The following is a 15,618-nucleotide window of genomic DNA, read 5'->3' as shown; positions in this document are numbered from 1 at the left end:
AGGAAAATATCCATTCTCATCCCTGCCTAATACGTATCTTTCCGGCGTGTCCAAGGGATGCAACTCTACACAGCAAATTGCCGCACCTTAGATGACTGAGGCCCCCAGGCCCCCTTGTTTCAACAGGATCAAATAGAACATAACACAATATCACAAATAGATTTTTAATTTGAATGTAAAAGTTAATTAATTAGTTTGTAATTTAAAAGGACAACATTATACATGATTATTGTCAACCACGCTAGTAGTACATGTGACTAAATCATTTGTAAAAACTGTACAGCTGCGATCTAACTCATTGAGCAGAGAGGTTGGTTCACATGCCTTGAAAAATCGAAAATGATTACATCACGTATAAAACAAAATAAAACCACTAGTAAATCAACAGTCACATTTGTTTTAAGAATAAACAAAGAGATGAAATCCCTTGCTTTATAAACATGACTAATGCCTACAGATATTGATGGACGATAATACTGATTACATAAACTTTCTTGCTCAAAAAATGCAGTAGGAACTGTTTTATACGAAAATCTTGAATACTCTTTAACATGCTAAGTGCTAGTTCATTGTATTAAATCATGTCAAAGTCTTGTTACAATTGTGATAACATTCTGAATTCATTAGAAATATTTTTTCAGCTACATGAATACTTAAGCTATATTTGATATAGGACAGAATCTTGTATTCACTGACTAGTAGAGATGATGAATGAACACGTGGGAAAACATGCAGGGTATCTGAAAGAAATCCATAAAATAATCTCAATTAAATGTTGACCTCCATAACTATCAACTACATCCTACAGCTCTACTGGTCCAAGGTGTGACTTAATGTTTCAATATTTTTCAAGCAATATCTTCCACAAAAGAAAAGGCCTGCTCTACTTCGGAAATATTTTGTATTTTACATGCACATTTAGCATGAGGATAGTTCACTTTTAGTATGTGACTTAGTCTGTGCCAAAAACTAGTCTACTTGCACAAACTTGGCTCTGAGCATCACTTTCAGTTGACTTATATGTTAAATGAACAATTATTAGTTGAGCTTACTAGACCGAACAGAATGTTCCTTGACTGGGGCTTCGGACTAGTCACTAAGGCTTAAAACAAATAAAAGATTTGGTTCTTAGGCAATGACTTTCAAAAAATATAGTGCAGGCGGAAGGTGGTTTTATTTTAGTATGTAACTAAATAAACAGTTGTGTGCACATGTCAAGGTAAGTAACCGTGTGGCTTCGACTGTATTGGATTGCATTGTTTTTGAGTATTAGGATTTTTTTATTTTTTGAAGATGGAAATAAAAATGTAACGTGCGGCGGACACTTACACGATGCGGGCAGTGCCTGAGAAGAACGTCTATTATTTTTTTTAGCCTAAGACTTAAAAGGGGCCCACTGTCATACATGAGAATCAGGAGAGGACAAGTAAATATGAATACTTTCATAGCCAATATTGATATATATATACAAAGAACTAGCTTTAAATAGGCTTACTAGTGACATAAAACAATAAAAAGCCAGTATATATGGTCATAAATGCTAATGGTTGACAGCACATGCTTGTGACCATGGTAACAGTATGCTCGTAACCATAGTAACAACTGCAACATGGAAAGTTGAGTATATGTGTCAAGTGAAGCCTCTGTGTGTCACACAGCTAAGTATCTTGTGTAAAGTTGATATAAGATGGATTCAACCTGGATAGTGTCAGCTATAAGGATACAAACTGGATACATCATGTGGGGGTCCTGTTGCTTTTTTCCCCTATCCGACCAGCCAGTCCAAATGTTCTAACCGACCAGCCAGTCCAAGTGTCCTTTCCGACCAGCCAGTCCAAATGTTCTAACCGACCAGCCAGTCCAAGTGTCCTAACCGACCAGCCAGTCCAAGTGTCCTAACCGACCAGCCATTCCAAGTGTCCTAACAAACCAGCCAGTCCAAGTGTCCTAACCGACCAGCCAGTCCAAGTGTCCTAACCGACCAGCCAGTCCAAGTGTCCTAAACGACCAGCCAGTCCAAGTGTCCTATCTGACCAGCCAGTCCAAGTGTCCTAAACGACCAGCCAGTCCAAGTGTCCTATCTGACCAGCCAGTCCAAGTGTCCTAAACGACCAGCCAGTCCAAGTGTCCTAACCGACCAGCCAGTCCAAGTGTCCTTACCGACCAGCCAGTCCAAGTGTCCTTACCGACCAGCCAGTCCAAGTGTCCTAACCGACCAGCCAGTCCAAGTGTCCTAACCGACCAGCCAGTCCAAGTGTCCTATCTGACCAGCCAGTCCAAGTGTCCTAACCGACCAGCCAGTCCAAGTGTCCTAACCGACCAGCCAGTCCAAGTGTCCTAACCGACCAGCCAGTCCAAGTGTCCTAACCGACCAGCCAGTCTAAGTGTGTGTCGGCGCTGACTGAACTATTCAGCATCCATGTTAAACCGGGATGAAGACTAGTGTCATACAATGCCTCAGTGAACCTGTGGTTTGTAAACTGGCTTTACTGACCAACCCTTAAAAGGCAATAGGCTGGGGCCATTCTTTAATTCATCGCTAGCCATGTGTCCTGTTAAAAATATAAAATCTCACTGTTGAACAGACTGCCATGTAAATGATGGTCCAGAACAATACAGATGACGCATCTCCAGGCAAGACACATGAAGAATTCAACGTTGAAGCATAATCATAAATTATGAAATCATAAATAGTTTGTTCAACCTATAAACATTCATATGACGACAACAAAGATTATCTTACAACATACTAACACACAAACTGATTCCATCATTTCTAAAAAATTCACCAACAGCTTAGGCAAAATCACAACATGCAGAACTTCATCAAAAAGTTCAGACACTAATAGTATATCTCACAATTCAGAATATAAAACAAAAGTCGCAACCTGTATAAGTATCCAGTTACTTTGCTTGAATTTCTTGTATAAGATCCAATATACAAAATGTAGGAATAAACGTTCCTTCTTTCTCATCCGGTCTGGCAAGTGTCATCAGAAAGTCTCTCTTTGCGAAACAAAGAAGGAAACAGCTGTATTGCAAATTCAGATTGTCTCAATTCACTTCCTACTAGAACTCTTAATTGTGGAGTTAATTCTAGCTTGTTAGACAATCGACCATTATAGTATTTGATGGTTGTTGTACAGCCCAATCTCATCAAAATCAGATCTCAGTTCTCGCTACCGCTAAACAAAGATCTGAGGACTTCCCATTACGGGTCACGTCAGACCGACCTTGTGCGAATCAGAAGGCAGCTTTCTCGTGCTTTACGGCACTAATTTCAAATTGGCGACTACGCTTCGAAACGTATTTTGACAAATTCTCGATTACAAATTTGAAACCTGAACAAAAGAACATTCTGGCATGGCTAATAGATGGTCTAGATTGTATGGATACAGTCGTTAAACCCGCAACTGTCATTCAGAGTTAAAGTTTTCAAGGCTGCATGATCAGAAATCACATTTCAACTGTCACTTTCATAATCTGGTAAGCGATGCCTTTGATTAGTGGGATGAAAGGTCACTCTGACCCATAATGGGATGTCCTCAGATCTTTGTTTAGAGGTAGCGAGAACTGAGGTCTGATTTGAATGCGATTGTAATACAGCCATGTAGTGTCAGGCTGTCAGGGGAGGTAACTACGACTAATACAGATAATGAATGTCTGATGAAGAGGCAACACTGACGATGTATTGCGCTAGGATGAAGCTGACAATGTCGTCTCAGCAGGGCACCTAGGAACTCGCGGTTGCTCCAGGAATCTTCGTCAGTACCTGAAACAAACAAGGAGAGAGTGTGTTAAAACTTTCTGTATATATGTTGATGGAAAGGGCGTCACAAGCTTGGCATCAATTTCCCAATCCATTTGACCTCTGAATGTCAATGAAATATGTTTGACAAAAACATACAGAAGAAGTAAAAATCAACACACTTGAATTTGCTTGCATATTGTGTCTGTGGCAACTTCCAACTAAGGGCAAGGTCACGACCAGAATAAGTAAAAACAACCATGATCTTCACACAGCATTTTACGCTAGACATCAATGGTGAATGTTATTGTTCACACCTGTGATATTTTGGACCACAAAAATCAGAAGAGAGTGTGTGTGATGACGCACCCCGCAAAATGGGGTGTCAAGAATAAACAGACCTATAGGTGGGGCGTGGGGGCATGCAGAAATAAGCATTTCTGATTAAATGCAATGTTTTTATACTTACCTGACGCTACACCTAAAGCACTAGCGTCAGGTAAGGTAAAAACATGAGATTTCTGATTAAATGCAATATTTTTAAAATTACCTAATGCTACACAGTGCTATAGGTGTAGCGTCAGGTAAGGTAAAACATGACAGTTGTATTTATAAAAAAATATTCCATATTAAATGGGTGGTGGGGGTGGGGAGTGTGTGAGTAAAACATGATACAGTCCAAATACCAATCCCAATAAACCACTCTCCCTCTCCACCCCATCTCCCTACAATAAATAATTAATTGCAATTTGAGTAAGTAGTCTGACTAATAAAGAGGTGTTTGAGCTGTCAGTTGGTCTAAACCCCAACACTCCAACCCTTGTAATGTCGGTTTTGTTCTGACCTTTGACAGATCGACCCCTGTAAGGGCCTGGACGGCTGGGGGCAGCTGGCTGACCAATCGGTTCACTTCGCTAGTGGTGCGGTCATCACCCACCATCACGATCTCGTCCGTCTTCGACAGTGGTGCAGATACCTCGGCTGCAATCTGTTAAAAGGAAGGATTGATCAAGAACATGGGAAGAAACATGTGCATGACATGTCATAAGTTCACATGAACCTCTGATTCAGGTGAGCTACTTCAATTCAGGTTAAGATTTTGCAGAGAGTTTGGGTGATAAGCTGTGGATTATCACGAAAACACTGCATAAATCCTACTTCATGGAGAAGTTACTTATGTACACCAATCTAAAGTTACAACACCAAATCGAAAATAATTTGATTCATTACAGATATAAATGTGTTCTTGATATTGTGTTTTGACAAAATAAGAAAAAGATTCTGGTCGCAGACAACAGCATATCCATGAAAACACACAGCATGAAGCCGTTTTAATGGGAAGAGAGCTGCACACACAAATCTAAAGCATCAATACATGAACATAACATTCAGCTCCTAATAGAACCCTGCCACACTTCTGATCTCTGAGGGGGGCACAGGTGGCCCAGTCGTCTAAGGCGCCACGATCCGCTGTGCAGAGTTGCGTCACTTGGGCACGCCAGAAACCTATGACTGTGGGTTCGAATCCAGGTTCGCCCAAATTATGGTTCTAGGTTTGTCAGCACCATACCCGTGTTGTGGGTTTCACCTAAGTGGTAAACGTCTGAGACCTGCATCACTTCAGGCTTTCCTCCCACATTAAGCTGACACGCCGCGATATAACTGGAATACTGTTAAAAGCAGCATTAAACCTAACTCACTCACTCTGGTCTCTGACCAGGAGACAAACGCTCTGAAATTCCATCAGTAAATAACAGCTTCAGGTCTTACTTTCAGAGATGCCAACCCCATTTGAACTTTGGAGTAATCAGTGGGTTATAAAAGAGTAATTCCATGGGAAAAAGAGAAAATTTAACAGTACCAGAAGCTCTGTTTGCGAAAAAAATTGATCGATAAAATGACTTGAGTTTGTACTTATATAACAATCACAGATCTCACTTTCTCACTAGGTAATGGATATTGAACACTATGTGAACTGAAACAATGGCTCTAATTGGTCAGCATAGGCTCACTGTAGAATGTCAATTGTGCTTTTACAATTACCGCTCCATCATATTTTATGTGATATGTTGAAAAAAATGACAAAAAGAATAATTTGGAGGACAAGTATAATAGTGTAATTTTAGGTTCAAGATTACGCCAAAATCGAAAAGGGAGGCATCTCTGACTTTCCCCCTTTCCCTTTCCTTCACTTAGGCTTCATGTAATCTACCCATTTGACTATTGACTACCTACATCTGTGAACAAATGCAGAGAGGCAACCAACCTTTGGAAGAGTCTCCAGAACAAGGTTCAACATGGCAGCCTCTCCGTACTGCTTGTACGCAGCAGCCTTCAGCCTCATTCTCTCAGCCTCAGCCTTGCCCACAGCCTCAATAGCCTCAGCCTCTGCTCCTCCAATCAGTTTGATCTTCTCTGATTCTCCTCTTGCAACCTCCACAGTCTGAGTCCTGGTGAGAAAGATATTTGAGATCAAGATATGACCGTGGTGCTTGCCGATCTACTATTGAAATAGTGTTTGTTTAATACAGGCCACTGTCATGTAACTGGTATAATTGTGAGAAGCATTATTAATTAATATGATTCTCTAACTCTTAATTGATAGGACCCCACGGTATTACCTGTATACTGGTGTACTGCAATACGCTTTTCAAACTAAACATATTGCAATATTTTGAACTGTGTCATGGTTTATTAGGCAAAAAATACAAAACAAGTTTCATTATTTCTTCTATCATTTAACCTAAAATCGACACAGAAATATATTCACAAATGATGTTTCCCTTTGAATTGAAAGACAAAACGCCAGAAATGCAGAAGTGATTTCACTCTCACATTGTTATCTCCACTGTATCCATGACTACAAAATAGCGGGGACTGATGATACCGAGTAATATTTACTTCATTAGAAAATAGAATCTGTTTGTATAATAAGTGCCAATCACTTTACCTCTCATTTTATCGCAATAACAATTGTCTTGCCAATACACAGCCCTTGTAATTAACTGTGATGTACAGAACTTCTTTACTCACCTGGAACCCTCTGCGAGCTGTCCCATCTTATAGGCCTGAGCCTCAGCAGGGCGCTTCACGGTAGCAATCAGCTCCTTCTCCTTTCTCAGAATCTCCTTCTCTTCAACATCGATCTGCTTACGTCTCTCTACAACCTCGATCTCGATCTCCTCACTACGGATCTTCTGCTTCTCCTTAGCCCCTTGTAGCTCATAGGCCAGCTCTGCTTCAGCTTTCTGCAACAAACATGGCAGTCTATTACAACCTGAATATCCAGGTTGGAATTGGTCTTCAGTAACCCATGCAAGTCGAACAATGTGTGCGTGTGTTTGTGTGTGTGTGTGTGTGTGTGTGTGTGTGTGTGTGTGTGTGTGTGTGTGTGTGTGTTTAATATAATTCTCACGCTCCTCATGACAATCATTATCACAGTCGTTACTACATGATCAAATATTGACTTGTCTCAAGCTACAGGTAGTTTAATATAATTCTCACGCTCCTCATGACAATCATTATAAGTCATTACTACATGATCAAATACTGACTTGTCTTAAGCTACAGGTAGTTTAAAGGGGAAGTGTACACGCAAAAATCACTTTCTTTCTTTTTCTAAACAAAACGCAATTTTAGAATTAGTTAGTATCTGTGTTTGAAAATATACACTCATTTTTTTTCACAGTGAAAGTAGGAAGCTCACAATAGTGTGAAAGTGATATGCCGTTATGAGGCCTTCGTTTTACGAGCGAAATAGGCCTGAGTTATCCCCCTTAGATTATGACGTAATTGGTGCCAATTCAACTGGGTCCCTGTCTATTCTCAACGCAAAAGATATCAAGGACCAGTTTGCGGTAAAACAACATGGTCTACGACACACTCCGGCGCAGTGGTGACTCAGCATAACACAATTCTGGCTGGCATCTGAGATGCTAGAATCACAAAACTGTACCTACACCACGCGAAGCGGCTCTAACAAAGCATGATGACGTCATAATGTTTATCAATTGGCACCAATGACGTCATATTGCAAGGGACATAAGCCATGGTGTTTTTGTTATGGAAATAGAACACTTGGAAAATGTGAAAAATATAAATCGTTTTAGTGCAAAAAATATGTTAATTGAATATGATGTTTTTATATTTTTGTCTATGACACTTCTATGTTAACACTTTTAATGTGGAAAAAGTAAAAGCAAAAAAGGTTCATTTCCGTGTGAACTTGCCCTTTAATATAATTCTCACGCTCCTCATGACAATCATTATCACAGTCGTTACTACATGATCAAATATTGACTTGTCTCAAGCTACAGGTAGTTTAATATAATTCTCACACTCCTCATGACAATCATTATCAGTCATTACTACATGATCAAATATTGACTTGTCTCAAGTTACAGGTAGTTTAATATAATTCTCACGCTCCTCATGACAATCATTATCACAGTCGTTACTACATGATCAAATATTGACTTGTCTCAAGCTACAGGTAGTTTAATATAATTCTCACGCTCCTCATGACAATCATTATCACAGTCTGGAGCAAAACATTGTAAAAAGGCTCTTGACTGTAAGCCCTGACAATACATACCCTTGCATTGACTTCCATGTCAAAGTTGCCCTTTTGCATCTGGTAGGCTCTGGAGGAGTCCGCGACCTTGGTGTCGGCCTGGAACTTGGCATCCATACGAGCCTTCTCACACTCAGCTTCCTGTAACATAGAAAGGGGGTTAGAAACAACAAAACCCAAACTGATCTGGGACAAAGGGGACAAACATGAAAATAAACACTCAGAGCAAGGAGAAGTTGGATCGGAAACAAACACACCGACACAGAGCACTGAGTAAGGACATGTAGGAGAACCTGCATTAGAATGAAAAACACACTGACACTGCACACTGCTGAACCCCAATGGGCCACAATGGATAAGTTAGATAAGAAAAAAACACTGACACTGAGCAGGGACATAGGAGAAGTTGGATCAGAAACAAACACGCCGACACTGACCTGACAAGGAAAATGTTGGATCAGAAACAAACACACCGACACTGACTTGACATGGAAAATGTTGGATCAGAAACAAACACACTGACCTGACATGGAAAATGTTGGATCAGAAACAAACACACCGACACTGACCTGACATGGGAAACGTTGGATCAGAAACAAACACACCAACACTGACCTGACATGAAAAATGTTGGATCAGAAACAAACACACCAACACTAACTTGACATGGAAAATGTTGGATCAGAAACAAACACACCGACACTGACTTGACATGCAAAATGTTGGATCAGAAACAAACACACCGACACTGACCTGACATGGGAAACGTTGGATCAGAAACAAACACTCCGACACTGACCTGACATGGAAAATGTTGCACCAGAAACAAACACACAGACACTGACCTGACATGGAAAATGTTGGATCAGAAACAAACTCATCCACACTTTGTTGATTAATGCCACACCCAGCAATATTCCAGCTATATGACGGCAGTCTGTAACTAATCAAGTCTTTAATCCAGTGATTGACATTATGAGCATCGATCTATGCAATTGGGATACGATGACGTGCACCAACCAAGTCAGCGGACCTGACCACCCAATCTTGTTAGTTGCCTCTTACGACAAGCATAGAAGCCTCTTATGGCAAGCATGGGTTGCTGAAGACTATTCTCTAGCCGGATCCAGACTGAGCTGGGGAAATATTGCCTCATTTGAGTAAAACTGAATGCAGTGACTGCTTTGGGCTTCTGCATAACCTTCCGTGGCTGAGTGGGTTAGATCGCTGACTTTGTGTGCTGGCGATTAGGTGCCTCATTCTGGCAAGTGTGGGTTCGAATCCTGGATGGGACTCAACCCCCCCCCCAAAAGTACTAGAATCTGTACTTTAGTAAGAAAGTGTTATCCCAAATATAACATTTGTTACATTTGACCACTTTCTAAATGGCATTGTGTATTCAATGTCAGTCTACTTTGAGCTGCTCTCTGTTCCCTTATGGTCATCATGGTCATGGTGTACAGATCAAGAATAATCACGCAGTTCAACATTTCTACCCATCATTTCACTAATACCAACCCTGATGCCAGCATCTCTATTAGCCTCTGCCACGCCGATGTCAGCGTCTCTTTTGACGTTGGCAGTCTGGGCACGGCCGAGCGAGGACAGGTACTCCACATTGTCGAAGATGTCCTTGATGGTGAAGCTGAGGACCTCTATGCCCATCTTACCCACGTCAGGGGAGGCAACTTCACGCACCAGCTGGGCAAACTGATCCCTGTCCTGGTAGATAGCCTCCACGCTGAGGGTTCCTGAAACACAGCAAACACATGGTCAGTGTGGGTCAGACATGACACACTAGAGGTCAGGCTTAACCCACTGGAGGTCAGGCATGACACACAGGAGGTCAGGCTTAAGACACTGGAGGTCAGGCTTGACACACTGGAGGTAAGGCTTAATTATACTGGGGTCAGGCTTAAGACACTGGAGGTCAGGCTTAACACACTGGAGGTCAGGCTTGACACACTGGAGGTCAGGCTTAATTATACTGGGGTCAGGCTTAAGACACTGGAGGTCAGGCTTGACACACTGGAGGTCAGGCTTGACACACTGGAGGTCAGGCTTAATTATACTGGGGTCAGGCTTAAGACACTGGAGGTCAGGCTTAACACACTGGAGGTCAGGCTTGACACACTGGAGGTCAGGCTTAATTACACTGGGGTCAGGCTTAATGCACTGGGGGTAGGCTAAGCACACTGGAGGTCAGGCTTAACACAATGGAGGTCAAGCTTAATCATGGCTTTACCAAACTTCAGCCATCGCATTTAGGGCAATGATCACACTTCTTAAGCCTGTACAAACCCTGTAAACACACTTGGAATCATGGTAACACTGTTTGCTAAAACATGGAAGTCACATTTGCTTCAATACCTGAAGATTCTTCAGAAATTCATATATTGCAGTAAAATCATACCAACATTTCCATTTCCAAAATTCTCACTTTTTGTAAATTTCTAAATAATTTAAATGTCTCAGCCATATACAGGGATGTGAAATCTCCACGGAAACGCAGAAAATCAATTGATCTAGATGTCATTGATTTATAGCAGTTGGTGTGATGAACAAGAACAAGTTCTGATGGGTAAACAACTTTTACAGGACATGAATATGAATCTTTATTTCAGTTGCAGTGTAAAGCTCATCTTCCCGAGGTGAGGGAGCTGACTGACTGTAAAAGTCCAGTTTGCACCCTTGCCGAACTAGACTGGAATTTCTGGGCTATTACGAGTTATGTCCTTTCTATGTCCCTTGTATTGACCAATCAGATTCCTCCTCTCATATCACTTCATAAGAAATGGCGGCACCAAGTGAAGACAATCTGATCAAATCTGTATTGTAATAAAACGGGTCTTACTCTGCGAAGTGCATTAAATAACGTGAGCACCTTGATCATAAATATGAAGAGATCTGGAAAATATCTGTTTATATAAGTTGATGGTATGCATGCTTTGCAAACCTTGCAATTGACCCAAATCTGCACGGCAGTTTTACAAACCGGAAGTTGATTTCACGATGTGATGTTAATTGGACTATGCATAGACTTGTTTGTCCAGCCAAAATATATTCCATAATTCCAGTCAAGTTCGACAAGGGTGGAAGTGGACTTTCAGTCAGTTAACTCCCTACCCTCGAGAAGATGAGCACAGCTATACTGAAAGCTTATTCATCCTTAAGCACATGTCCTTGTTCATCACACCAACTTCTAAATGACTCTCAAAGAAGAACCTATGGCAGTAAATGGGTCTACTGAATTTATACACTGAGTAATTGAGGATGAGTTCTTAGTGCTGGTGAAGATAGGTTACCAAGGATAGCTCTCAGGTGGCCCTCCATTGTCTGCAGGATGACGCTCTGAATCTCCCGAGGATCTTTGCCGAGAAACTGTTCACAGGCATTCTTCAGGATGTCTGGCTCTCGAATGATCTTGCACTGCGCAACTCCGGTCACAGTGACCGGGACACCCTCTGAGGTTTCCACGCTCTCGCACACAGGGTTCAAGGTCATCACCTCCAGGGAGATCCTGGAAGAGGGTCAACATGTAGTCTTCAAGGTCTACATACGCATCAAAATGAGTGAGGGAACATTGAATTTTATTTAACTCCTGGAAATAATCAGAGCCAGGTTAACGAGTGATGGAAAACAAGTCATGTCATCGGGTCACAATGACACACAATTACAACCAGAAATAGAGTGCTGGCGACCTCTTTTATCACAGGTCCAGAGAAGTGCCCTTGGCACTGTGGCAGGCAAATTGGGAAAAAACTTGTGATATTGTTCAAAACTGGATTTATTCAGTTCTTTTTTTAGATATTTCTTGGGAATTGGGAAATTTTTCATTCAAATTAAGAATTTTACCATGTTGACTGGCATTTGCTAAAGATTGGCCTTGTAGCAGATCGAGATAAACCCCTGGGGTCCATATAATAAAATCACAACATTATGATCAGATATCGGACTGAAGTCCAAGATGATGTACCGACATTTGGGTGTCTTGTCACGAACCCTCTTCCCAAGCCATGGTGATGTACCTACTTTTGGGTGTCGGTCACCAGCCACCATGCCCATCCCCAGCCTCCAATGATGTATTTTCTGCCCTCGGCACCACAACAGCCACCTGAAACAAACACATCAAACACCAGATAACACATTGTTGGAAAAATAATTGGCATACATGTTGCACACATATGAATGAGCATAAGGCTTAAAACAATAAAAGAATTGTTTCTCGGGCAATGCTTTTTTTAAATATATTGCGAATGGGTAGTGTCATTAATTTTATTTATTAATTTTTTTACGTGTGTGTGTGTGTGTGTGTGTGTGTGTGTGTGTGTGTGTGTGTGTGTGTGTGTGTGTGTGTGTGTGTGTGTGTGTGTGTTCAAACAAGTATGTGACAAAATAAACAGTTGTGTAACCAGATAAAACAGTTGTGAAACCAGATATACAATTGTAAACAACCTGGGAAAGGGCCCCGACATAAATGTAAATGTATTCCTTGATGAGTAAAATACTGGAATACAGTATTTTACTAACGTTAGACTTGGAATATTTAAGGATTTCTTAATATTTTTTTTATAATAGAAATCAAAATGAGACATGGTAACTTTATGATGATGCAGGCGGTGCTTGAGAACCAAGACAATTTTTTTTTAGCCTGGTAGGTGTTTGTGGGAATCCTAGTAATTGATGTTGGTTGAATATTGGCATGCCCCATACAAGTCATAAAATGGTACTAATGTAAACATTACTTGGTCTACATGTTGATGTCACTGTGTTAGTATGGTTGTCACACGCCATCATCAAACTTTTTTTGCTCCTTCAGTCACTATTGCACATGTCAAACTGAGAACTTTCAATGTTGTTTATCATCTGTTTATAAAATGCCTCAATATTTCATCATGTTCACTTCAATTGAAATAAGTAAAACAAAAAAAGGCATGCGTGAAATGGTCAGCTACTTTTGCATTTGGTGCACCTAGCGTTGATGTATGTAAGCTATCAAGTATCATGTGCCATGATACACATGTATTAGGAGCATCAAACAGACATAACAGATAGGTATCTGGTAAAGTGGATGTGTACATTGGACTGATGTGAGATGTATGTGTTCATTGCACAGTACATAACAGCTACACCTACAACCTGAACCCTAAGTCAGGACTAAACATACCATTCTAAGGGGAATGTTTACATTACAACATAGGCCAATATATTCATATATTAGAATGTTGTTGATGCAGTTGCATTATGCTTGTTAGGTCTCGTAACTGTATTTTAAGCATGCAATACGCCTGAAAACATGAAAGTTGGGAATTAATGATCGTAATCGGTGCACTGGCGTCGCATTTTGTGCAATTATCGTGACATATTTCAACATAACGTATGCAGGTTTCGCAATCAAAATTCCGCCGAAACATAAGAATCACAAGCAAATTTACGATTCAACAAGGAACGAGAACAATCAAGATATATACATGATGATTAACAAGACGTTCTTTGCATCATAAAAAGGAAAAACAATACATCAGATAATTAATGAGACTGGTTCATATTGTGAAATACTTAGAATATTTCCAGGAACCTCTGTCGAACGGGGAGGGTGTCGGCTGCAGCTGCATTCCTGACGATTCTGTTACAAAACTACGATTTCCAAGTAATGTCATTGCATAAAAAATACCCACCTGAAATAACAAGAGCTTCGTTGGGTCCTGTCGTGTATATATTCCCCATGATGAGTTAAAATGCCAACAGTTTGTTGCTGTGTTGCAGCTTTGTTTGGGAACTTCGCTTATCCAGGTCAATATGGCCGACCTTGAAATGTCACTCTCGGGATATCGAGAATTTGTTAATAATCAAAAAAATTTAGCAAAATTGTATCCCCTCTTTTTCTATACATACAGAATGCTGTCTCGCTGTGAATTATGAATAATTACAGAATATTAGTGTTTTTCAATGAAAATTTCGTATCCCATATTGGTCGTACAACTAATCATATTTGGATATACTTCTGCTGGTTGGATGGACGAAATTCAAAGTGACACTGTTACAACATGATATAATCAAGTAATCAATTTTGTCCTCTGATAGGGAATATTTTCCCACTGTCATGAAATAAATACTCTAGATCAATACCTGTCTATGGAGGAAATATTACCTGAGTTTTGGACAAGATGTGATATCATTTTTCGTTTGGGAAGAATTGTTTGGTATGGAATAGTTTAGATGTGTGGTATCTTAACTTCACGTCTATACGGCTGCAATTGGTTACATATGGACAAGGTGATCCGGTCGTTTAGGGTACCTCATTTAAGTACACAAAGTTACGTCCCTTAGGCGTGCCAGCATCATATGACCTTGGGTTTCACCAAATGGTACATACCTAGTTAACTAACACGCCGGGAAATAACTTAATTACCGTTCAAAAATCCGTTAAAGCACACTCACTTATTCATAATGACAAAAATAGTTACAGGGGAGTATATAAGCAGAATGTCGCGAAGAGAAAAATGCTACTTTTACTCTTGGGAGTACTTTACCATCAGAAATCATCCCTATCTGCATCCGTGCGTGACGGGAATCGGCTTGTGCTCGATCAGACAGTTGAATGGTGAAGCTGCTATGTTGTCATTTAAGGTTTACATGGTTGACAAATTTTGACCAATTAGTTTGGTTCGATCGAAAAAAGGGAATTGAAAAAACGTCATGTATTTCAATATGATTTTAATTTTATATAGCATGCAAATATCTTAATATAGCATGTAAAGATAAATGCTTATTCTCAGAATGTTTATACTATTCTTACGGTAACAAGTATCCTAAGCGCATTTGATTCTGATGAGGCATTGTTCTCCTTTACAGTGACCACAAAACATACAATGTACTGATCGGTTATTATCTAGCAAGTTGATAGATAGTTTTTGTAAGATTTCGGTGGTCGTGTGTTTTATTCAAACATAGAGCGGCCGAAAAAAAAAAATAAACAATATTATTTCAGTTATTGTTCAGATGTGGAATTTTGCGCCTATTTGTCAAACCCTCTCTTCCTATCATCTGACCCTTACTTATGTTTATCATGATTCATAGGTATAGCCTCTTCTGAGTCAACGTAGCGCGGGCGTATGGCGGTGCGGTGCGATGCGATGCGATGCGATGCGATGCGATGCGATGGGGTGCGGTGCGGTGCGGTGCGGTGCGGTGCGGTGCGGTGCGGTGCGGTGCGATGCGATGCGATGGGGTGCGGTGCGGTGCGGTGCGGTGCGGTGCGGTGCGGTGCGGTGCGATGCGATGGGGTGCGGTGCGG

General features: G+C 40.7%; 1 protein-coding gene across 1 annotated transcript; it reads right to left on the bottom strand.

The window, feature by feature from the left end:
- Positions 1 to 2,075: 2,075 nt before the first annotated feature.
- On the bottom strand, positions 2,076 to 14,130 carry LOC139456564 (flotillin-2-like). Its single transcript, XM_071238349.1, has 9 exons — positions 14,000 to 14,130; positions 12,354 to 12,435; positions 11,627 to 11,841; positions 9,840 to 10,072; positions 8,343 to 8,462; positions 6,782 to 6,996; positions 6,015 to 6,198; positions 4,593 to 4,736; positions 2,076 to 3,772 (listed from the first exon to the last, which is right to left on the bottom strand). Exons 1-9 carry the CDS (start codon positions 14,046 to 14,048, stop codon positions 3,734 to 3,736), a joined length of 1,281 nt encoding a protein of 426 aa, XP_071094450.1. The 5' UTR covers positions 14,049 to 14,130; the 3' UTR covers positions 2,076 to 3,733.
- Between the last annotated feature and the right edge of the window lie 1,488 nt (positions 14,131 to 15,618).

Source organism: Haliotis cracherodii, unplaced genomic scaffold (genome assembly GCF_022045235.1).
Source record: "Haliotis cracherodii isolate W230 unplaced genomic scaffold, xgHalCrac1.p SCAF_11, whole genome shotgun sequence".
Taxonomy (NCBI): domain Eukaryota; kingdom Metazoa; phylum Mollusca; class Gastropoda; order Lepetellida; family Haliotidae; genus Haliotis; species Haliotis cracherodii.
This window is presented reverse-complemented; position numbering and strand designations above follow the sequence as displayed.